This window comes from Channa argus, chromosome 14 (genome assembly GCF_033026475.1).
Source record: "Channa argus isolate prfri chromosome 14, Channa argus male v1.0, whole genome shotgun sequence".
Lineage (NCBI taxonomy): Eukaryota > Metazoa > Chordata > Actinopteri > Anabantiformes > Channidae > Channa > Channa argus.
Window position 1 is genome coordinate 2,168,609 of NC_090210.1, and position 24,247 is coordinate 2,192,855.

At 41.2% G+C, this 24,247-nt stretch overlaps 1 protein-coding gene across 2 annotated transcripts in view; it reads right to left on the minus strand.

Moving 5' to 3' along the window:
* Positions 1-24,247, minus strand: part of agap3 (ArfGAP with GTPase domain, ankyrin repeat and PH domain 3) — a 107,730-nt gene that overhangs the window by 67,205 nt on the left and 16,278 nt on the right. The window contains exon 1 of one of the 2 annotated variants that reach the window (XM_067473809.1): positions 124-1,974. The exons of the other annotated variant lie outside the window; for it this stretch is intronic. Coding sequence (XP_067329910.1) covers positions 124-1,705 — 1,582 coding nt within the window. The 5' untranslated portion in view covers positions 1,706-1,974. Of the gene's footprint in view, positions 1-123; positions 1,975-24,247 lie in introns of those variants that run through there. 2 annotated transcript variants of the gene reach the window in all.

The following is a 24,247-nucleotide window of genomic DNA, read 5'->3' on the forward strand; positions in this document are numbered from 1 at the left end:
AAAAAAAAAAAAAGAACACTGCCATGTTTCTCTTGAGCTATAGAAACTTACTGTGACATGAAAAAGGGGCTACAAATGTAGAATTGAGCTGAGACATAAATTTAGCAATCTTGCCGATCTTACCTTGACCTTTCTGGGAGTCAATGTCTGTCAGAGTCACTATGGCGACTGGCTGGGACTTATCATCCCCAGTCAGGGGATGCTGGCCAGTGTCTTTGCCTTCAGAAGGCTGAGATTCACATTCGCTGCTGTATTGCTGTTCTTTCCTCCTGAAGCGGTTTGCTATGAGCTGCCATATGCTAGGTTCTTCTTGGACGGGTTTAGAAGACAGTTTTGCTGGACAGAGAGGTACCTCCATCACCTTGACCTTCCCCTTGCTGTGGTACTGAATGTACTGCATGCCCCCATCTTCTATTTGCTCACTGGAAGATGGAAGAGTTCGTCCTGTGAGGTATGAGAAAGGCCGTGGGGACACGGTTGTTTCCTCATTTGACTCCTTTTCAGATCCTGATGTAACCTTGTCCTGGGGCCGAGTCCTCCTGATTCGCAGACTAAGGCTCCGTCTTAAGGTGCCAAGCGTGCTTTTTGAAGCATCGGATTTTTTGGATTTGGGTTTAAAATCCATGTCACTTTCCTTGTCCTTGTTTTTATCTTGATGCGCTTTGCCGAATAGCCTCCAACGGAAGCTCCCTTTAAAAAAGCCTCCTCCATAGCTGCTTGTGTGACTGCAGCGTCTCTGGCTGTCTATCTCATCATCAGAGCCCCGTTTTCTTAGCTCAAGCACTGTCATACTGACAGGCCTGGGTTTCCAATTCCTCTGGTGGACCCTGGGGGTCACCTCCACGGGGGCCAAAGGCCGCTGAGCCACAGAAAGACTGAGGTCATCAACTGCCCTCAATTCAGCCTTACGGCTCCTGGCCTGCTGGCTCTTTGCCAAAACATCACCCCTTCTGAAGGCTTGGTGGGCCGGGGGCTCTGATAGGACTGAGCCTGGGCCTGCCAGCATGCAAATGCTACTGGGCCTCCGCAGCTGACTTTCTTGTTCAGGCTGAGAATCTCCTTGCTGCTTAGTTGGGTCGCCATACATGCTCACCGTTCTCCTAGTGATTGTGGCTCCATCCTGATGTGGCCTTCGCAACAAAAGACGCGGCAGAGAGCTATGTCCTGAAACAGTGCCATGTCCCCCGAGGACAAGACCTTTAGCACGACCTGTGACAGACTGTAAGGTTGAACTCCAAATGTGTTTCTCCGGGGTTTCTGTCTGAGCAGCTAGCTCTGCCAGGTCTCTGCGTTTCTGTAAGGAGTTACCTGAGTTTCTGGAGGGTTGTTTCGAAAACCTGTCGGTCCTCATTTTTCCGTCCACCTCCTCCAGCTCCTCCTCATTCTCCTCCACAACCACCTCCTCTCGTTGCCTCCCAGCGTTACCAGTGCAGCTCAGGGAAGGCCACCTGTCGACTGCCTGTCGTGCCCTGCCCAGCCTGGGGCTGTTCTCCATTGGCACTATACTAATTATTTCTCCTTTTGGCTGGCAATTCTCCACCTGGGTGTGCGTGACCCGGCCCATTGCCTGCCCTGACACCGACGCATCTCCCTGTGTTTCTTTCAGGATTACAGAGATGTGGTAAACGGTTTTCCCCTGCTGCTGCTGGCCAATATCTGTACACTTTGGGGTTGCATCCACTGTCGCACTGCTAAAGAATAGCATGGCATTTGATTCAAGTGGCAGCCTAAGTCACACGTATAGAACAAATCATTCACGCAGTAATACAAGAGCATGGCACAGGCGAATGATCAACTCTCTATCTTGGATTTGTTGAGATTCAACTCAAAGTCCTTCACTTGAAGACCAAATTCCTATGCCAGGCATAATCCTTCACTTTGTCATGGAAAACAACTTCAAACAAGTTAGAGCAAAGCTTTGCTGCCACCTGCATCCTCTGGCTCCTACACTCAGCAGACTCACAAAGGCATTCAGAAGGTTGCTGCGTCCCCCCCACCCCACCACTTCGTTCTACATATCCTGCACTAGCTGATGAACAAACGAAAAAAAGGTAATCCTATGCTTCATACATGTCATATCTGCAGTAGCTGCAAAAGTTGCAAAAAAGTGAATCATCCTTCCATTTTGCCCAGTTACAAACTGTGAGTAATCCCTGTTGTTCGCAGTGCAGACAAACCCCTTAATCTATGAGCTCTTGCCATGCAGCGCATGAGGGAGTGTGTCTCTGAACTTTCTGCTGCCTTCCAACCCCCAGGACACATGGAAAACAAGGAGTGGATCTCATGAGCATTAAACACGCCCTCTTGATTCTCCAGAGCTGCCACGAGCCCCCAGAGAAATAAAACGACAGAGAGAAGACTGAGGTGATTACACACTTCTGTAATCCACGAAGACAACAATCCACGGTGAACAGACACAGGTCACACACGTTCTTATGTTTAGTGTCAGAAATCTGTGCATAATCCACATATTTGTGAGCACTAGGTTTTATGAAATCAAGCATAGTAGAGCTATGCTGCTTAGGTGGTTCACACTTTGTTGGTGGAAAAACTCCAGTAACATGGAGTATCGTCACGCTACACACCAAACTTCTAGTGGCTCCCACGAGGTTAAATTCACTGCATCTCGACAAAATTACACATTTACTGCTGAGACTGTTGAGCATCTAATTTTATTGACAAAATTGGCACCTCGAACAACTGTAATGTTAAAAAAATAAAAAGACCAAACAGGCTTTATATTTTCCTGCTCTATTTCTTCTGTTTGAGAGTTGAGCCGCTGAATGTAGGGCCGTGTGAAATACACAACGCCGTCTCAACCAGGAGATGTTTAACTCAGCTCACCTCCGCAGAACTCTGATTGCAATGTGGTTATGGAGCTGGAACACTGCCCCTTTGTGGGCAAAAAGAGAAAACTCCTGCTAGGAAAAGCAAAGCTCTGATAGATTTTCTTTTTAAGATTAAACTATCAATCAAGTTAACATTATCATTGTTATAAATTTCATGAACTAGCTTAGAAAAAACATATGCAAAATCTCTAAGTACATTTTATTCTTAAACTTGGTGCATGATTACAATTTACGAATTCTGCTTGAGAGGGCTTTTGGCAGGTAAAACGTAAAAAAAACTAGCAAGAGTCACTGGTCACTCGGTGATTGCGTCACCATAGGGAAATCCACTAAAACCATGAAGCAGGAAAGCTGCAGCTCAAAAAGCACCACAGATTTGTGCCAACAAATGAACCAGCAGTTGTTTGCAATTTAAAAAAAAAAAAAAAAAAAACTAAATTTATCTAATGGCTGAAAGACTCCTGATTTCCTCAAGACCGAAGTAATTAAAACCTCCACGCCATCTATAGTATGTGTGAGTAAATTCCTGCTAACAGAGGAGGTGTTTCTTGGCGCCCTGTTTCCTTTGTGTCTTTATCAGTGGAGGGCTGTTAGAATGCAAACAACTTAAAATATTTAAGGTATTGTTCCAGGAAACCTACTTCTATACTTTCAGCATGTACTGTAACTACAGTATGACACAGAGTATTGAATAATAGCAGAAAAACTGTCAAGATGCCTCAACACTTAAACTGAACATAAGCTTTAAAAGGTCACTGGGGTGACCTTTAGTACTGGTGTCTAAGAAGCAGGGGTTTGAAATGATCTGGGGCTCATCTTCAAGCAAACAGTCGTCTTCACTCCACTTGGTCTGGTGGTGTTGATTTCGCCTACGATTCCCAAAGCACAGCAACATATTCTACCTACAGAATAGCCTCAAAGGGACGTCTCCATTACTCACGATATAACCATTCAAAAAGAAAAAAACATCCAGACCTCTGAATTGTTGGACTTCCTTTCATTTTCCTCTCAGTTTTGGTTTCATCCTCATTGGTTTCTTTCTTTGCATTGCTGTGAAAAACTCTCAGCAGCTCTAGTCTGCAGTATGTTAGGCCTTTGTCATTTGTGTCCAGCAGGGCTACAAAAAAAAAAAAAAAAAGCGTCTCCTGACAACTGCATTATGATGACCGTGATCTGTCTTCCACGCAGACCTGATAATGTGGTTACCAGTAGAAGCTTGAACAGTTACAGAACAGTCAGAAGTGGCCCACAGAGGCCAAGTGTCATAGTTCACTTGGAGTCGTTTCCTCCTGGTGATTCATAATGCAGGTGTTGTTCAGCAGGGTCCTCTGAAAGACACACTGTGAGGATTTAGGTTAATCCTCCATCCCATTTTGTGCATACAAACATGTGCATACACATCTGCTGGAATGAGTCCACGTTATACTGTGTGTGATGACCATTTATCTAACCTCTGTACATTACTGATGATGTTGTCTGGCCAGCAAAGCTCTGTCCTGTCTTTGTCCTTAACTTTCTTAGGCTACATTCAAAGTCCTTACACAAAGGTTTTCTTTCTACTCAACAAATCACCTAGCAGTTTTGCCATCATTGTCACCTCTATCAGAAATAGCTCCCTGTCAGTTTTTTCAAACACAAAGGTAATGAAAGGAATTTTGTTCTGTATCCCAAAAGGCTTTTCATCTGTTTCAGCATTTTAGTAAAGGAACTTTAAATTGTGAATTCACTGCATGCAGTATCTTTAAAGTGAATTAGAGCACAACAGGGGATATAGTTGCTTTTGTTTTCTAATAGGAAATATATTCCAAATTTCCTCCAACAATCCATAATTATAATTCGATTTTTTTTACTTAATTCAATTAGGGGTTATGTTATTCAACAGGATTTCCATTTCCAGTGAAGATCACTTGACATGTTGAGACCAGGTGTTACATCACTGATCTTTCAAAAGCAAAACACTCCTTTATGAAAATTCCTGTTAATTTTGGGGTATTATAAAATAACCTCACCGGGATGCCCCTCATGCTGCCATGCCGCCGCCTCCTATCGTAATACTGGAGACAGTGTAAAGAGCACGGCTGAGTGGCTGAGTGGAGAATGGTTTCCACAGCACCATCAATTACACTGAGGGCTTAAAAGTTTCAGAGGCTGTGATGTCTTTTTTTTTTTTAATACCTGTTAGCAACAACCACAGGGCAGATACGTCCGAACGTCACACAAGACAAACAGGCTGTGCCAGTGTGTTTATATAGGGACACAGACACTCTGTGTGACAAACACTGGTGTTGTCTAGCAGATTGCATGATGCATCCAAACCACATGAGTAAAGCTTATTAACCCCTAGTCAGTATTAGAACATGAGTAAGTGAGAGGAAGTCAGACACGCACATATGCACACTCTGTCATGAGGACTGTTTGCTTCCTCTGGCAAACATGGTAAAAGGAACAGTCAATGAAGGCGGCCCCTGACTTTAGGATCATCATCATTACGCAGGTACAGTAGGTGGCTGCAGTCAGTAACTGCCCAAATTTTCATTTAAAAAAAAAACTGTTAACCTTATTCACACAACTCACACATGACAAGCGTCCAGCATTATTTGGTATTGTGTTGAGAGACAACACCTCTGGTAATACTTTCTGAAAGCCTGAACATGCATGTTATCTGCATTATTCAGACGTGCCTGGTGAGAGCTTTGCATGACAAATCAGTGCTGAAGCTTCCAGCAGTGACACATTAAATTTAATGAGAACAAACTTGTTCAGGAATTTTCACAGGTATTGGTGTCATGCTTTTAAATGTGAAACTAAGTTCATGTTTCATTTGCATGGGGGAGCACAGCTTGAAGAAAGTAGAGGAAAATATTAAAAGCTTTCTAAAAAAAAAAAAAAGAAAAAGAAAAAAGGTCCTTGACTGAAAAGACGTCTGACCTCACTGGACAGAGTCAGAAACTGTCCATCACAGACCAGACTCATCTGAATTGCTAATTGACAAGATTCTGCCTGAGGCTTCAATCATACTAAATGACTCCTGGTGCCATGTTTGAATTCTTAAATTTAAGCTGGTTGCTCGCAAAAGTGCTCGTAAGTAATGAAACTGGGTCCCAATTGAATAAAAGAAGAAAATATGTATTTGTTCAACAGAAAGAACAGCAAAGTCTTAAAGGGAAATCGACAGAACTGAGTTTTAGGACTGAAATCTATTTCAGAGCTTTTCACCTTTAGCACAATAACAACAGACAACAATATCAAATGGAGTAAAAGTACCAACTTTAAACTACCGTCAGAGCTATACTGCATTTTTATCCTATTCTGACTCAGTAATTAGTAATATGATTTATGGTCCAAATGTCTTTAATTATTTGAACTGCTTTCTGTAGTACATTTTACATGTTATTTAACTTATAATTAAAGTGGCTTACTGCTTTTTATCTATGAAACATGCAGATTAGTACATGAAATATTATAGATTCATGCAGATATATCACAAAACGTATCATTTTCTTAGGCATGTTTTTATGGTGATCAATATATTCTGGTTCCAACTTCTAATTTTCAACAATATTCCATTGTTTGTTTGTTTGTTATTTTATTAATATTTGTGACAATATTCTGAATAACTATCTTTAGGTTATTAGCGTTTCGCTAATGTAATGAGCACTAAACTCTCTTTAACATTTTTGAGCTCAAAGTGATCTGTGCTACTGTAACAGAAAATAAAAAAAAAATCTGTCACTACATCTTTAAGAAAAAACTAGAATAGTTTATCAGTTAATTATACAGTAAGTTTCCCTGGAACAGAGATGTTTTCCTGGGTGTGACTACTCAGCTCTCTGTGGTACAATTAACACATGCTGCGGCTCAAAAAGTTACAAAAAGATTTGTCATACAATTCCCTCGAAACAAATAAATTCTATTTAAAAAGAAGTGCAAACAGGAAGGCTTGTCACGGTCGAAAATTCAAACTAGTTGTTTCTCCTCCAAATTAATGCACAACAGGATTGATTCCCAAATGCCACCATGACAATCTCTTATAGATGTAATGTAAACAAACTGCAGTTTGGGGGAAGCAGACACCAATCTGTGCATTCAGAAACCCACGTAAAGCCAACACACACACACACACACACACACACACACACACACACACACACACACACACACACACACACACACACACACACACACACACACACACACACACACACAGAAAATATGCAAACATGTGCTTTTGATACCCCTACATGCAGATGATTAAATAGAAACAGTGATTACACGATGACCTACCAATTTTCAAAGAGACATACATTTACCAGACCCCATTCACCCTCCCCTTTCTGCATCAACACTGAATTAATGTCTGCAAACGAGAAAGCTGGAAGAATCCTACAGGGAGACAGAAGGGCTACAGACAGCAAGGAAAGTTTATGATAATTATGCTTGCAGTAGTGGTATTGAGCGTGGGTGTAGAGCTTTTTAAAATTCAGCTGCACTAGCGATGAGCATACGTCACCATTGCTCCACTGCAGAGAAAATGATAGGTTCGAGGACGTCTGTGGGAGGCTGTGAAAAAAATTCCAGACGCTTCTGTCTCTAAAATTCAGGTTTTGAGAGAGCTTGTGCATTTGTATAGTGTGTGAGAGACAACAGCTGAGACGGAGAACGTATGAAATTGAACGGGAGAGAGACAGTGTTTATTATTTGCCTAACATGTATATACAGTATGAAGCCCCCTTATTAAGTTGTTTGACATTCAAGATGCTCGTAGTTAATTTTCCTGTTTCCTCTGACAGAAAATAATATAACATAAAGTGCCAAGAATCGATGTTCATGACTGTACCTGCAGCTGTTCTGTATGTGCATGGGTGGATGAATAGGCGGGAGTCTTGACTTTTTGACTTCTATCACAACCACCCTGCCAGGCAATATGTTACTATTTGTTTGATGTCTCAGCTGAGGAAATTCAAGGTGCAGAAAACTGTAGGTGAAGTTTTTCTAGCTTTGCTGGAGAGAATAGAATGACTGAACACCAAAAAGGTCAGTGCGAATTTCAATAACTGGAAACAGGCAGGGAAACACGGAGGCAACACACTGGTTTGCAGAAGATGACACAATGACCAGTGAGAGGATGTAGGAGGAAGCTGCAGAGAGAAGATGCACAGTTTTTACAGGCAGGTTTCTGTGGGCTGGTGGCTCCCAGTTCTCCTCCTTCTCTACACATTAGTTTGCAAACCCTCGCTCACTTCTGGTGTCATCTTTTAAAACTTGCCTCCAAACTCCCTTTTATGCAATAGCTCTGATGTGCTCTTGCATTCTGTAATTCTGGAGTAGCAGTAATGTGTTATTTTTGTTATTATCACATTGCAACACAGAAAAGCCTCCTTAGTGAGCATCTTTATGGTCTGTTCTTATATAGCGCTTTTCTACCTATTGGCACTCGAAGCACTTTACACTGCTTCTTATTCACCCATTCACACTCCATCGATGGGATGCTGGGAGCAACTAAGTTGGGGTTCAGCGTCTTGCTCAAGGACCCTTCGACATGTGACTGGAGGAGCCGGGGATTGAACCAACAGCCGCTCCACTTTAGGGATCCCCGTCAGGACAGATGCATGATTTTTGTTGTAAATGCACTGAAATTAACCACACTATAGTAAGTTTACAGTAATTTAGTGAAGCACACGACTCTTGTTGACTGATACGAGGTCATAGGTAGGACACAGTTTGTGAGACACAATTTAAACAAAGCAATTGAGGCTTTTATATAATTTGTAGAATTTCAGTTTTTAAGTATTGAATGGAAGGACTGCAGCTTTACATAAATCAACATCTATCAGCAATGTCTGTAGCCTTCAGGAAACATACTACAGCACATGGACCATTTCATTAATCAAACTGCACCATGTAATCTGTCATGCATCATCTGGTTTTCAGCTGCTTCCTTGTATCTCAACACCATTCTGTTTATAACAATTCTGAACTTGTTGAAGTAAATGAAAACACCAATCATAGCATCAGTCAACAACAGTAAGACTGTGGCCCAGGAAGGTAGAGTGGTTGTCCACCAATCTCACAGTTGTTGGTTTAATCCCCGGCTCGACCGGTCACGTGTCAAAGTGTCCTTGAGCAAGACACTGAACGCTCCTGGTAAGTGTTGGCCAGCTGTGCAGTGCGTGTGCGTGTGTGTGTGATTTTGAGTGTGAATGGGTGAATAAGAAGCAGTGTAAAGCGCTTTGAGTGCCAGTAGGTAGAAAAGCACTATATAAGTGCAGGACATTTACCATTTACATACTGACATCATCTTGCTACAACACAGAAATCTAAACTATTAAACCAACTTTACATTAGTCATGATTCACATATAACCTTAATACTATTCATTAGACAATAGTCATGTACCTGAGCTGCTTATAATATTCTCCCTTCTTAGTAAGGTTTACATGTGAAACCACAAGTCTACTGTATTTCAATGGAAGAAGCAATAAATGTACAGTATGTCTAATTCTGTTTGGTCTTCTCCTTTCTAGTCCTTTCAAGGTTTTTCCTTCCATGCCGTTCCAAAAAGAGGGCCAAGAATAGCGACACATTTGGGCAGCAGCTCCCATGTAATTTCCCACGCCTTTTGTCTCCGTTCCTGTGCCGCCCATGCACACTGAGACAATAAGCTAGGAGCTTCATTATGAAGCTGACAACACCATTTTACAAAAGAAGCCAGGAGGAATAGCATCCTTCCTACCAATGCCTCCCCCCTCCCCCGACCAGCGATAACTACAGGCAAACCTGGAGCGGCTGCTGGCTGATCAAACACAGGATTATTTTATTTGTTTCTATCGAGCCGACAAAGTTCACAAACCTCAGTTTTGCAAAATTAAAAAAACGGTGTAAAAAGATTTAGCGTTAAATGTCTTGATACGGTGCCTTTGGCTTACTGCAAACAGTTATACAATCACTTAATGGCTCCAGGATTGTGACGCATCAGCAATTCTGTATTCAATGTGGGATAAATTGTTATGTTTATTTAACTAGCATATCTGTGACTGATGAAAATCTACAATCTTCAGCCTGTGAGATAGTTCTGGCAGATTAAGTCCCACAGGTGACTGAGACTTAAGCCACACTCCACCAGTTGAAGTTAAGAGCTGCATTATATGATGTGATTACCATTGTGCGTGTGTGAATGCAAAGGAGACATAAGTGAGGTAACCGTGCATCAATTTGTTTACATAGCCACAAATGTATTTCCCACAGGTTGCACTTACAAGATCTGATGAAAAAGTGGGCTTTAGCATTCATATTCATGAAATTGAATAACTTTAAAATTGTTTATATTAAACATTGTGTACCACTATGGGAAATGACATGCCATCAGTATTGTGGATGTCCTTGGACAACCAGACACAGATACTTAGTTCCAGCCCAGTCGCCATCTACAATGGCTGAATGACAAAGATAAAGAGGAGAGGCCAGCACAAATATCTGTATCCTAATTGGTGAAGTTCATGACAGCTCTATTTGTCAACTTCAATACAAAGCAGTTACATTACACCCTCCCCATGACAGTTTTTGGTGCCCCTAACATAATGACAAATCGTCCTATCCCTGTCAGGCACATCGGAGGAGGAAACATTTCATCAGCCCGCCAACAGGTCCAGGTGAACCAGAAAACATGATTATGATTAAACCGGATGCTGAGACACTGAGCGATGGTGCCGTGCACCCATTCCTGCAATTTGGTTTTCCAGAAATGAGGAGCGCTGCAGGGCTTTGGTTATAATGGCAGTCTGAAAGGTCTGAAAATGGCAGCACTAAGATCGATTAGCAAGGTCATTAAAATACGCAGCAGCTCAAACGTGATGCCCGATGCTCATCGCTGTCATTTATTTGCCCACCGTCTTTAATGTCAAACGAGAGGACATCAAAAGTGCTGATCAGAAGATCATAGCGGAGTCAGCTGAAGTTTATGGCTCCATCTGAGTCTTCTGAGGGATTCTGACACTGACTGACCAAAGTGCTTTAATTATACAAACTGCAGCAAAACAAAACCTACACAAAGCTAAATAAAACATTTCTGTTAGTTTGTTGAAATATGAAGGGCCAAAAGCATATGAGCGACTTCCCCTGAAGGGCTATATATTCATTCTCAAGGGAATTTATATTAACGTATGTCCATCTAAACACTCACTCTATATCCACAAAACCCATCATCGTAGCTTGTTCAGACTTACATCAAGTCTAGAGAGTTAATTCTTCCAAATGCTGACAACAGGGAGTCCTAAAGGCACATATCTGCTGTACCAGGAAGATTGGAAAGTGTCCAAGCAGACAGGTGCCATACAGGTACAGTTTCTCTCTTTTATATAATAAAATGTCCCATTGCTGTGAATCACAGAGCCAGGACAATGCTCATGTTCCACTTAGGCTGCACTAATAAAACATATGTCTAACTTCACAGCACCTTTTCACCTGAAAAAAAAAAATAAAAAAATTGCAAGAAAGAAAATTGCATCTAAATTGCAATAAATGGGCATTTAATGAGCAGATGCTGCGCTTGAGCTGCTGATGTGGCCCAGTTTATATATTTCATTTAGCAGTGAACTCTTGAATGTGCTTAATGGCAAGTATCCTGTACACAGAGTACGCAAAAGTGTACATTAATATTCAACAATACTGCCTCATTGAGATGTTAAGTGTCATAAAATCTCAAATCTGTGCTATCGGTGCAGCAATTGATTTTTACCCCTGCTATTGAGGTCGGCTGTGTCTGAACATGCCAAAAGCGTGCACGTGCACAGAGACACTGCACACACAAACACCATAGGTTCCCTTGTGTAATCCAGCGTGAAATAAGCAGCCTAATGAGCTGAGGATGTAGGTTTTATGCTGCTGGAAAACAATCCTCAGCAACAGAGAGGACACAAGAATGTGATCTCCTCCAGGTTCTCCTCCTCCTCCCTACTTCTCCATCTCTTCATCCTTAACTCGATCCCATCCGCCCACAACCCTCCAGCCTCACCGTGCTTTCTGAACATTGCACCAAGCAGCATGCCCAGGAGAAGGGGGACCTGTTCTTAAACTACACCATTACATATAAATGCCACTTCAAACACTGACAAGATGCATCTGCACCACACCTAAAGCGAACATACAATTCTATAATATGATTCTGTGTTATGCAATCTGGCAGGATAAATAGCTGCAGACACTCCAACATTAATTAGAGGGAAGCCCCCCCCCCCCACACACACACACAGCCTGATTTACAGCACTAGGTGAAGATGACAGTTGTGCTATTTTTACTCAGGCATCTCCATAGGTACTATAGTTTCCGAGGTCACATGCCCCCCCACCCCCTCCCCCTCAGATATGCACATTGCTGCAGTGCACTATTTCTGGGCTCCCGGCAGGAGAGACAGGTGTGAGCGCCTGTGGAGGGAGAAACCTGCTGGATTATATATGTGTTATAGCACTCCACACCTTCAGAGCTGATGGTGGAACGATACTGCATGGTGCAAGCAGTAACTGGGATACGAATCCCCCCCCCATTTTTCCACCACTGTAATGTAGGCCCTTTACACAGAGAAACTTAAGGTTAATGATTGAGGATCAAATGGTAAAGGCTCGTGCAGCTTTGCTTTTTTTTTTTTATTGACTGATAGAACCTTTGTCTGTATTGGGTCTGAGCCGGCAGCTTGGCCGCTGCTGCATGCCAATGAGATCAGCCCAGCAGCAAGTGTCAGTTTTGTGCCTCATCATAGTGACAGCTGCAGGATGGCCAGCATTATGTCCACATCAGTCTCCCTTTCTTATAACACAAGCCTTGTCTATCTACAGAAGAACACATAAAGCTCCTGCAATGTTCAAAAGACCAATAAAGAACTTTTTGAATGACAATACAAAAGGCCAGATAGTAGTCAGCAACTGAGTAAACCTTTTATGATAATGGATATATTGAAAAAAATGGCATCTTTTAGTGTATTTCAATGAACAAGAAAGACAAGCAGTATCTCAGCCACACAGTGTCTGCATGCTAACTAAGCACTGTACACAAGAATCTTGTCAAGCAGGAAGAAATATTTCTAAGGTAACATTATGTTTTAGGGCAGTGATTCCAACCCTTATCGGCTAGCGACCCATTTAAAACTGTAACCAGTAAAAAGTTTCTTACTTTGAAAAGGCCAAATGAGGTACAATTACCCAACAAATAAAAAAAAAAAAAGTGGAACCTTGGAAGTAAACTTTAAACATATTTTCTGTAACCATTTGACTTATTTGTTGTGCTATCCTATAAATGATCTTCAAACCCCTCATATTTATCCTGGAACCCCTTGTTGTGGACCAGACCCCATGCTGAAATTACTCTTCCAGTGCATGGAGGGGACTTCAAACATTTGTTACAAATTCACAAATGTGTACAATAGTGATATTTTAAAGTGCAAGACTATGAAAAGAGACGCGTTTCTTTGTGGAAGATCCCTGACCAGGGGAGGTCAAAAACAAACAGTGAAGAGTTTGGAACATGATGCAACAGAAAACAAACGCATTCAAAGCAGAAAGGGCTCCACTAAAATGTTTCTAAGCAGCAGCCTAAAACAGGTTTTCCTAAGAAGGAGTGTGTGACACATAACTGCCATGTCCTTTGATGTCACTTATTTGTATCGGGATGCAGTCAAATGCACTGTAGACCATCTTATGCAATGGATACACTAAAATATGATCAGGACAAGCTGTGATGGGGTCTTTTCATGTCAGCTACTTCAAGGAGAAAAAGAGAAAGATGTTACTTTCCTTCCTATGATACCTTATTTCTGCTAGATAATGTTCATTTCATTCAGCATCAGTACAAACCATTCAGACTGCAGCATATTTCATTATCGACCTACCACAATGTAGCATCTACAAGCAAGGACTGAGGTGACATCACTGCTTTGATCTGGTGCTGACGTCAAGCGATAATCTTGCGCCTAAGGTGTGTGAGAAAAATAAGCCTGGAAAAATTATTGTCACAGTGAGTGATTATTTTAGGGATCATCATTTTTACCTGGGATATTAAAGCAGAGTGAGTCCAAATGAATCAATTTTTTTTTTTTCCAAACACATGAAGGAGGGGATGATCTTTGGGGCTTGGAGCTCTTTAACTGGAGGACATGAATTCACTCCTCACTGTAAATGCTAGAGGCAGTGAGTTTGTCAGTAATAGAAATATTCTTTCACCGTCAAATGCTCTCATTTGATTTGAAGGATTTCATAGGCGTCAAAATTGAAAAAGGTATGAATTTATAAAATGCTTCATCACATGTGAAATCTCAGGAGGGCACACGTGTGAGATGAGCAACAAGGCAGAAAACGTCTTGATGGGAATTTCCTCCTATTCAAATAGCAAATTCATTTGTGTTTGAGGTGAATACATGTTTGCTTGTGGAAATACTTGACAGAACAGCAGCTCTACTTGGAATTCGGTCTGATTTGTTAAGTTAAGTAGACTTTGCCTTGAAAGCACACACTGAAACAGTCATGATGCATTTGGTATGAAACAAACACCAATGAGAACACGTAACCTACATTCAGGCTACACTTGCAAGTATTCTGCAGGGCACTGACCGTGAATAAACTCTCTTGTCTATTCTAATAATAACAATATGTGGGAGAAGAATGGCTAACATGCAAGTAGCGGCTTGGTTCGCTGTAATCCTGTCTCTATGGCCCCTAATAGTCCAGTAATAACTCATGCGCAATAGATCAAAAGCTGAGAGAAATGAGACTCGATCTATCAGGTGATCATAAGGCAAAGACTAGTCAACCCACGAGTAACGTCAGCAACATGTCTTTAAGCACCTCTGCATTACGATGCCAGATATTTCTATTGATTTGTTACCAGAGGAAAGTGACAAAGCAGAAATGGTTGATAGGGAGGTTATCGGAGGTGATGCCTCAATGTTTAGATTTGCTTCCATCTGGTGTCGTTTTAATTGATTTGTTCACTGTGTTCTACGCTTGCTTGCTTTCTACTTCTCAGTGAGCAGCTGAAGGCAAAGTCACAGCACAGCCAGTTAAATCCGAGGCTTCTGTAATAAACTTGTGAAAGAACATGACTGAAATAGCTTCACTGTGGAGGAAAACTCAGGACACCAATGCAAGAAAAGGACATCTTCAATTAAATATACGGGTCATTCGGGGAAAATGTCCCAACTCTGCTGGTTCAGTCAAGCAAAGACAGACTAAATGAGAAATATAGTCACTCAAGTGACAAGGACACCAAGTTATTCTGACATGCCAGCCTTTTTCAGATTCTCCAGACTGGCTGTTACATCCACAAATAACCCAAACATAACAGCATCTGTGCACAGTCCCTGGGGACGGGACAGCTGCAGAGAGTAAACAAATAGCTAATCTGACTTTAGCCAACAACTGAGAACTGCCTTGACACAATAAATGGAGAAGATTCTTCTAAATCCCAACCGAAGCTCTGCCTACGTACTGCTTGGAGAGAGGCACAAAACAATAGACATCCTCTATTTCTGAATCTCCCTGTGCTCACGGTCTAATACCATTTGTTGTAGTGAATCTGTTGAAGGTTCTCTCCAATCCGATGTGTTGTACCTACTTTGGTTCTGTGTCAGCTGACAGTTTCTCAACAGAGGTGAAAAAAAAAACGTATTAGTGTGAATGTGGTGACATAGTCTAACCACAGGGGGTCACTGTTGCTGTTTGAAATACATAAATACCTTTAGATTATCAATAAACATTTGACACTATAAGTCTTTTACTACCAGCCCTGATATATAATTTGGAAATGTAGGAAAAAAAATCAAATATGACAAATCAATGCATTCCATGCATGATTTTTTTTCCCAACTTAAGCCATTGCTGGTTTAAGTTTTCCATATTCCTATTAAATGATTTAAACTCCATCTTTAGATATTTTCCAAAACTTGTTCCAAGTTGTGTGTGCAGGTATTTCAACTACAGTATATGTGTATAACACATGGATCTTAAATTAAAAAAAAATATGCCCATACAAGAGCACACTCTGCCAGCTTGTGCTCACTGTGGACAATCCACCACCAGTGTGCACTGAGAGGTTGGAAGACGGATATTACATAAGAAGCTCATCAGTGGGGTAGTGGCCCACGCAGTCCACATCCTCTGTGGAATCTCTCACTGTTGATCGGCCTCTCACTCCAAAAGTAAGAACAAAATGGCTGAGGTGACTGGCTGAGGGGGGAAATGCAGCAGAGAGGCTGCAAATTTATGTGAATAATTAGCCATTAAAGAGATGCTACTCAGCGCAAATTAACTGGGCGGATCTACGATTCGTGAAAAATGGCATCAGACGTTGCCATAAGCTCAACGTAGGAAATCATTATTCATGCACTGAATTGATAAATCGGCTTGGAAAATTTGTTGTTTCTCTTCGACTACCTGTCTCTTATAGTTCAGGTGGCTGCTCAGACTGTAAACACAAAGCAGTGAGTTGGTCAGTGGTGTCTTCAGTGTGGTTTATCAGCATATATACTGCTGCTTACTTTACAGTGCTTTCATGACAGGACTGGCTCCCAGTGTGGTCGTCTTCTGCTGGAGCACATCTGTGTCAAGGTGTGACGTATTGCGTCCTCAGAGATGCTCTTCTGCATATCTCTGTGGTAATGAGAGATTTTTTTTTAGGTTACTGTAGCCTTTCTATCAGCTCGAACCAGCCTGGCCATTCTACTGTCCTCTGGCATCAACAAGGCAGTTTAACCTAGAGAACTGCCACTCACTGGATTTTTCCTCTTATTCAGACCGTTCTCTGTAAACCCTACAGATAGTTGTGTGTGAAATTCCCAGTAGATCAGCAGTTTCTGAAATACTCAGACAAGCCCATCTGGCACCAACAATAATGCCACATTCAAAGTCATTTAAATCTACTTCTTTCTCATTGTGATGGTCAGTTTGAACTTTAGCAGGTCACCTAGACAATGTCTACATGCTTACGTGCATTAAGTTGCTGCCATGTGATTTGGCTGATTAGATAATTGTGTTGATGAGTTGTTGATTATTATTTTTTAGTTATTTTCATTTTTGAATAACTTGAAACTGATTATTTTGACACCTGACAGATTATTTATTTGGTCAATAACTTCAGAAAAGAGCCAACCAACATTCGAAAACCTAAGCAGTTAGCAGCTAAATGGCTTAATTGATTATTCAATCCCATCAAAATGTGAAATATTCTTTCATTTAAGTACTGATACTCATGATGATCAGATGACCTTTCTTTGTGATATAACATCATTTAGGATGTTTAAATATTTGTTGGTTAAATATTTGGAGAATATCTGAAGAAAAACTTTATTATGAAAATAAATTGTTACTTTCAACCCTTCAGTTTTCTGGTCAATTATTCAAGACATAATCTGCAAAACTGATCCTACAAATACCTGATAGCTGCTTAAATAAAGAAAAGCCACAAATCTTCATATATGAAAAGTTTAAATTATAGGTTTTCTTTTAAAAATAGTTAATGAAACATTTTATACCAAGGTGACTAGTTGTTTCAGTGCTCTGTGTAAGACAGACAAGCCTGATGTGGCACCTGACCTTCTACAAAAAAGCCAAAAGTCATCTAAAAAAAAACAAAACAAAAAAAAAAAACAAAAGCAGCTGAAGAAAAGGCATATCCCCCTGCACCAGGTGTTCCCTGATTGTGGTGTTTTCACAAACTGCTGTTGGTCTCCAACTGCGATGTGGCACAAAGGCAGCGGTGTGTGTATTCGCAGCATGTCATGTTGTTGTGACCCTGCTCATTTCCCAGCAGATTGATGAGGGTCAACACCGCTGTCAGAGCATCATCATTAAGCCCCATGTGAATGTGCTGTGTGCCAATCGCCTGCCTCCGCTCTCACCGGCCCACAAACCCCTGTTGACTCCACACCCACTTGCCCGTCCATTGCACAGGCAACCAGTTGCCTAGGCAACCTCAAGCCCTCACGCCTGTGTAAGTGTCAAGACAAATTCTATTTTATATTTTACTTGCACAATGGTTCATTTTTCATTCATCCGTTCATTCATGAATTTATATCCACAGCTGCCTGTGTCTGTCTGTGAGCAAACCTGATGCTTAAATTTTAACTCTGCAGTCTCCACGTAATCTGACACAAGGAAACAGATATGAGGACACTGCTTTCTATCAGTCTTGCACTGCACAAGAATTAATACTAAAAACTAAGTCTTCTACCTTTACAAAGGGAAGTCGACTACCTTTACAGATGGGTTTAATTTCAGTTGCAATTTCGTTTCATCCAACTGTGATTTAGATGTATTGAGAGGAGGCCACTCTGGGATAAGACATGATCAAAATTAATCATCATATACCAACAGTTAAGTAAGTATCATATCAGCAAATTGCTGAATTTCAATTACATAACAGGAGGTGGATTGTCAGGAGGATGTCACATTGTGCAACCCACATATGAAGTAACAGCAATAAATACACTGAAATCTGTTCAGTGTATTTCAGCACCTGTAAAGTGCTTTTCATGAAAGTGCACACTGATTATTGAGGCTAGAATTATCCAAAGTGCCAAATGTGTTGGTATGTAATATTACATGACCTGCAGGCACAGATCTAAAAAATAATATTAAGATAACATAATTCAGCAATAGGTAATTTTAGATGTATTTGATCGAACTATTCTCAAGGTAACCAGCATCATTTTCTCTCTATCAGAAAATAATGCTGGTTAGGAAATTGGAAAAATGTGTTGTCCGTTGTTTGGTATAGTTTCAGAGAAGGAAAAAAAAAAAAAACACAAAGTGAAGAAGAACCACAAGTGACTTTCCGTTCAGCCCAGTTGCTTCTGCATTTATCAATGCCAGTCAAAAGAGGCATGACACACACACACACACACACACACACACACACACACACACACACACACAGGCAAACTCACTACGAAGCACATGCAGCCATAAATTCGCGCACAGATATGCACATGCACGGCTGGAGGCTGAAGCTGTGCTCATCAGTGTCACAGTTGCTGAGCCCCTTGCTGCACACATCACAGCAGGAGGCCAGGCAAAGGAAGGATGCTTACATAAAGACGAAACCAGAAAACAAAGGATTTATGGGATGCAAACATCCCCTGGCATGATACCAGACAATATGCAGCATGATAGAGAAAATTATCAATGCCGTCAATCTCGGGAATTAATATACAATATCAGCGTCAATGAAACTTTCGTTTCCAATTTAAAAAGTATCACAATCAACCCCTTCTGTACACCTTAGTGTAAACCTTAGACACAAACGCCACAAAATGGTGGTGCAATACAACTACAAGCTCAATAATTACACATCCACAGCCCCACGGACAAACAAGCACCTTTATCAAGAAGGCCTCAGTGTTTCCATGGGTGTTGTATTTCTTTATTCCTCATTTCTAGTCTACATTCAACAGAGCACTGCTGTCATGCTCTGTACAGCCGCCCACGTTCACCCTTGCAGAGTGCGAGAGAAAGGAAAGGGAGGGAGAGAGAGTGGGAGGGAGGTAGAAGAGAAAACCTTGCTTTCACAGCGAGAGACCAACGATACATTATAATGGGAGGACAAACCATATTGCTCCATCCTGTTTTTCTTACAAACCACTACACGACCAAACAATACGCTCGCATATTGTACAAATCCAAGGTGGCCTGCCAGGCCCTGATTACTATAGTTCTGGACAGCTGAATAGATCCAGGAGCCGCTCGAAATCTGTTCATCAAAAGGACACGTTTGTGTTGTTTACATAATGGAAAGAAATGTACTCTTCCTAAACTTTGTTTATTTTATTCTTCACTTATTTGAGAAGCCAAATCAAAAAAGCTTTTAGGTACAGTTTATCCCTCAGGTCACAGCAACATTGATTTTTATGGTTATGGTGATTTTTCTTTAGAAAGTAGAGCTTTTCGATCAAGATGAGGTTGAAACTGAAATCCCCTAAAACTACAGCATATTTCTATAAAGTCTGTTTCTGAAACAACTTCCATAAGTAAAGAGCAGGAAAAAAAATATAGAAACGGTGCAGTCAGGTTATGTAAGACTAATGATTTTCCATCCGAAGTCCTTTAAGATCTTATAACAGTATGAAGACAGACTGAAGACAGAAGCTGCGCAAAAGTGTAGCTGCTAGTCATTTTATCTTTAGTTAGTGAATTTGGTGGTGTAACAAGTATCTGCATTAAGAAACTTAATGTTTTTTAATCAATATGGTTGGATCTGACTTCTTTGCAGCCAACAAAAAAGACCCTAACCCAAAAATAACCTATTCAGCATCCAGCATTTAGTACTGCAATTCTGGCAGTGTAGGAATAGCATTAAAACACAATTCAGACCTTCGTATTTCAAAATTAAATATACATACAGTGTAGATGAACAGTAACTGAATACATGAAACACGTTGATGCAACTTTTCTGAGGGTGGTTAAAGCTGTGGTTACACAAATAATGTCCAGCATTTCTAAAATCTTGGCTTCAGCTCTTACTGTAGAGGCTTGAACGTACGATGAATTTGACTAATCTGACTGAGCTGGAAATCTTGCTGGACTTGACTGATCAGCGTTACCATCTAAAGATCCCCCCTGACAGTAAGCCATATTACTGCAGGGGAGGGGGATCCATCAGAGGTTGTTCATCAGCAAGGATGAGTTCCTCTCATGGGATGAGACTCATATTCAAGACCGCTAGGTCGAGCACACACAAACATTACAACTCCCCCCCCCCATGACCTATTATACCTTCCTGTCCTTGTCTCCTCTCTCCCTGCAGGCCACTGAGCAGTCGCCACCAGTTTATTAGAGCTAGCTTGACTGTTAGTTATGAAGAAAAAGAGGCGCAGAAAAGGAGATAATCATTTGGCAGCAGCAGTCCCCGGAGTGAACTAAAATTATTTGTCCATGCAGACTGAATTCCATCTGGCTTACCAACCACACTGTCAGAGACAAAATGTTCCTTATTGTAGCTTTCTGTAAGCATAAAACCTGGGTAACCATGGAGAGGGGATTACTTCACTCTCCATCTTTGCTCACATCATCAATTAGCCAACCTGTATTGAATCAAATGACAAGAGGGTCAAAGCTGGCAGCATCTGAGGCACTCGCCATTATTCACAGCAAAAACTGCATTATTAGTAGAGGGCAGCACATGGCAGCCAATATAAAAGTGCAGCATAGTGTATGAACAAATGAACACATGCTTTGTTCATGCTTGGGCTCATTATTTTTGCAACAAGGTATTAGATAGCTAGCACTCATTATTACATGGAGGAAGACAGCTCTCTGTGGTTCACAGCTCTCCAGGAGAATAGACGAAGAGGCTGGGCACCTCTATCTCCAATCTGACCTCAACTGCGCTAAATTAGGTGGTTGCCACAAAGGAGGGAAGGAGAAAGAAAAGCTTTTTATAGTATTAAATGAAACCTGCCTGGAAAATAATTCAAAAGGCGAAGATTATAGAATAACTGCACTGATCCGAGGTGCAGCTTGATTGCAATACGCCCTAAACTGATGCTTCTCTGCAGCCTGTGACTAATCCTCAATCAGGGGATTTGTTCTTATGGGCATGTTTTGGATGTCAGATGAGCTAGATGTTGTCTTGTTGAGATGCGGAGCAGCCTACGTCAGCACTGCAGGCCGTTGTCCAACACCCTAGTGCAAGGGCGCAGGACAGACAAGCGTGAACTGCAAAAAGGCCTTTTCCCTCCAGGATTTTCCTCTCAAGCCTGGCAGCTCTCCGAGCCCGTGAGTCTAATTCTGCCACCAGGCCAGTCCTTGGCATCCTCTACAGATGGTGGTGAACGGGGGGTTGAACAGTGAGATTAGGAGAGTGATGACTGCACAGACTACACATCCTGTGGCTGAGTCCCATTCTCCTGCTCCTCTTCCCATCATATGCCAAGCATGGCCACTGAGACCGGATGTTCCCCTGTCTTTGAGCTTCGGCGAGGTGTTAAGCTGCTTATTAGCAATACGACAGGATGCAAGAGAGGTGCTGTAAAGTCAATGAAACTCAAACACACAAAGACGCCACAAAAGGCACTAAACGAATAAAAATGATTAAAAAAAAAAGTGTAATACTGCAAAATGATTGTTTGCTTCCGCACGGGCATTGTGTGTTTTATTTGATAATAAACCAGACAGAAAATGTCCATAATTACTAAAAAACAGCATTAAAGCAACAGATTAACTGCTGTGGCTAATACAAAGCTAATCATATCTTTACAATAACATTCCCATTCCAGTTTTCTTATATTTAACCAAAGCTTCATTATACATAATTACTGTGAAAACTAAAACAAAAAGAATTTTCTTAGTAGGAGGAAGTCTGTGTTTGTGAGAAGGAGGAAAAGACAAAGAAGACAACAATGAAAAAGTGATGTAGACTGTGTGGAACAATGAATGAGACGAAAGCCCGCAGGAGAGAGAGAGAGAGAGAGAGAGAGAGAGAGAGAGAGAGAGAGAGAGAGAGAGAGAGAGAGAGAGAGAGAGAGAGAGACAGACAGAGAGAGACAGAGAGAGAGAGAGAGACGGAGTAAGAGAGAGCACATTGCAGCAAATTTCACACTCCACGACTGGCAAAGCCAATCATCTGGCCGAAAACACTAAATTCATCTAGCGTGGAAAGAGTTGCATCAGCTCCTATTTTCTCAAAGGTTCTGGAAGACTTTCAAGAGATGCTCTCACTAAAATTGTGCTATGTAATGCTGAAAGAATGCTCAACAATGGTAGGAAACTGAATCAGAGACTTCCCCTGTTGTTCAGAAAAGTCCATGAGATGTGGAAAAGTTGCAACCCTTGCAAAAATAAAAGACAAATTATGGGCTCAAAATGCACTTCACTGAATATGTGATGTGAGGTGATGACATGACAAAAGAAAAAATGTTTTTGTCATGCTCAGCCAAATTGCTATCATTACCAATATGCACAGTTGTGAGTCATCAAAGCTGGCAGTCTTATAAAATGTGCTACCATCACGACCTTCACACTCACTCGTATCTCCTCCATATTACATAAAGAAAAGACTAAGAGAGATGGAAGTGGAGGACAAAGAGGAAGAAGAGATGAGGAGCTTTCAGAACATCTTAGGCAAAAGTTGCTGCATTGTTGTGACTGTGCCAGTTGATTTATGACTCTCCTGTTTAGTATGAGGCTGCAGTTCTTATGTAACTCAATTCAACTGGAGAAGCCATGAGCCACTCCGCAGCGTGGCAGTCAATGATTCTTGTGCTGTTTGTGCCCATTTTTTTATAGTCATTACAGAACCAGGTCCGTGAAAGTAAAGAAAGGCAGGAAAGAGCAAAGCTGGCTAGATCACAAAAGCCCCCCCATCACTGGATGCTGTTATTGATCTTCAAGTCTTCAAGCCAATTACAACATGCAGAGGAGCTGATGTTAAAAAAAGACGGACCAAAAATCTAAAAGCAGCCCTAAAGTCCCTTTCTCCTTTGATGTAACACAGCATAGTATTACGATGTGTATTTAACTAAATTAAATAGTGTTCACAAATATGTGAAACAGAATTATAAATGGGATCTGATTATATGTGGTGAGGTGTGACTATAAACAATTTTCTTCCAAAGCTGGAAAGAAAAGAACACATGTCATGTGGGAAGACTGAATAACAAGTAATGAAGATTTATGGCCACACTGGTTTTGACCTAAGGCCTTGTTGCCAATAAATCCTTGAGGTAACAGTAATTACACATTGTCGTGAGTTTGAACATATTGACAGTTTAAAAATGGGAGTTGTGCATTCCTGGAGACAGGGTCAGCCTTTATTAAGCTTGCTTTAAGAAATTCTGCTCCACTCATTTGTGCAGCAGTCAGCAGAAACTGGTTGAGTTTGTCAGTCAGAAATGAAATGTAAATGTTGTTGTGTAGACTCACATAAAAAATTTATCAATGTCTATGCACATAGGTGTTAAAAAAAACTAAGCTAAGAAAGATTAGCGTGGATGGTAAAGTTGGTCTCTCAATCACGTGGTTCACTTCTTAGGATCAGACTTAGAAATACTGGATGGACTTTCATGTCATTTCAAAAAGACATTTATGTTCCATCGGGGATTATTTTGAATACCTTTGGCAGGCTGCTTCTTACAAAACACAAACTGTTTGCATAACAGTGTTTATAGCAATGTTAGACCCCGATAAACCAAGACAGGAGCACCTTGTTAGGCACCCAGTTACAGCATACGCCATGATAATTAATTGCTTATTCATAAATAATAAATGGATAAATAACCTAAACATGTTTGGGGCATGCCAAATATTTTTTTTAAAAAATGGCTTTTAGGAGGCCCCAAAAATATCTACACCTAAAGAGCTAACATCCTTTCAGTGAAGACTAGGCCACCATGAAGCACCAGGACAAAATAACTGAAGACAAA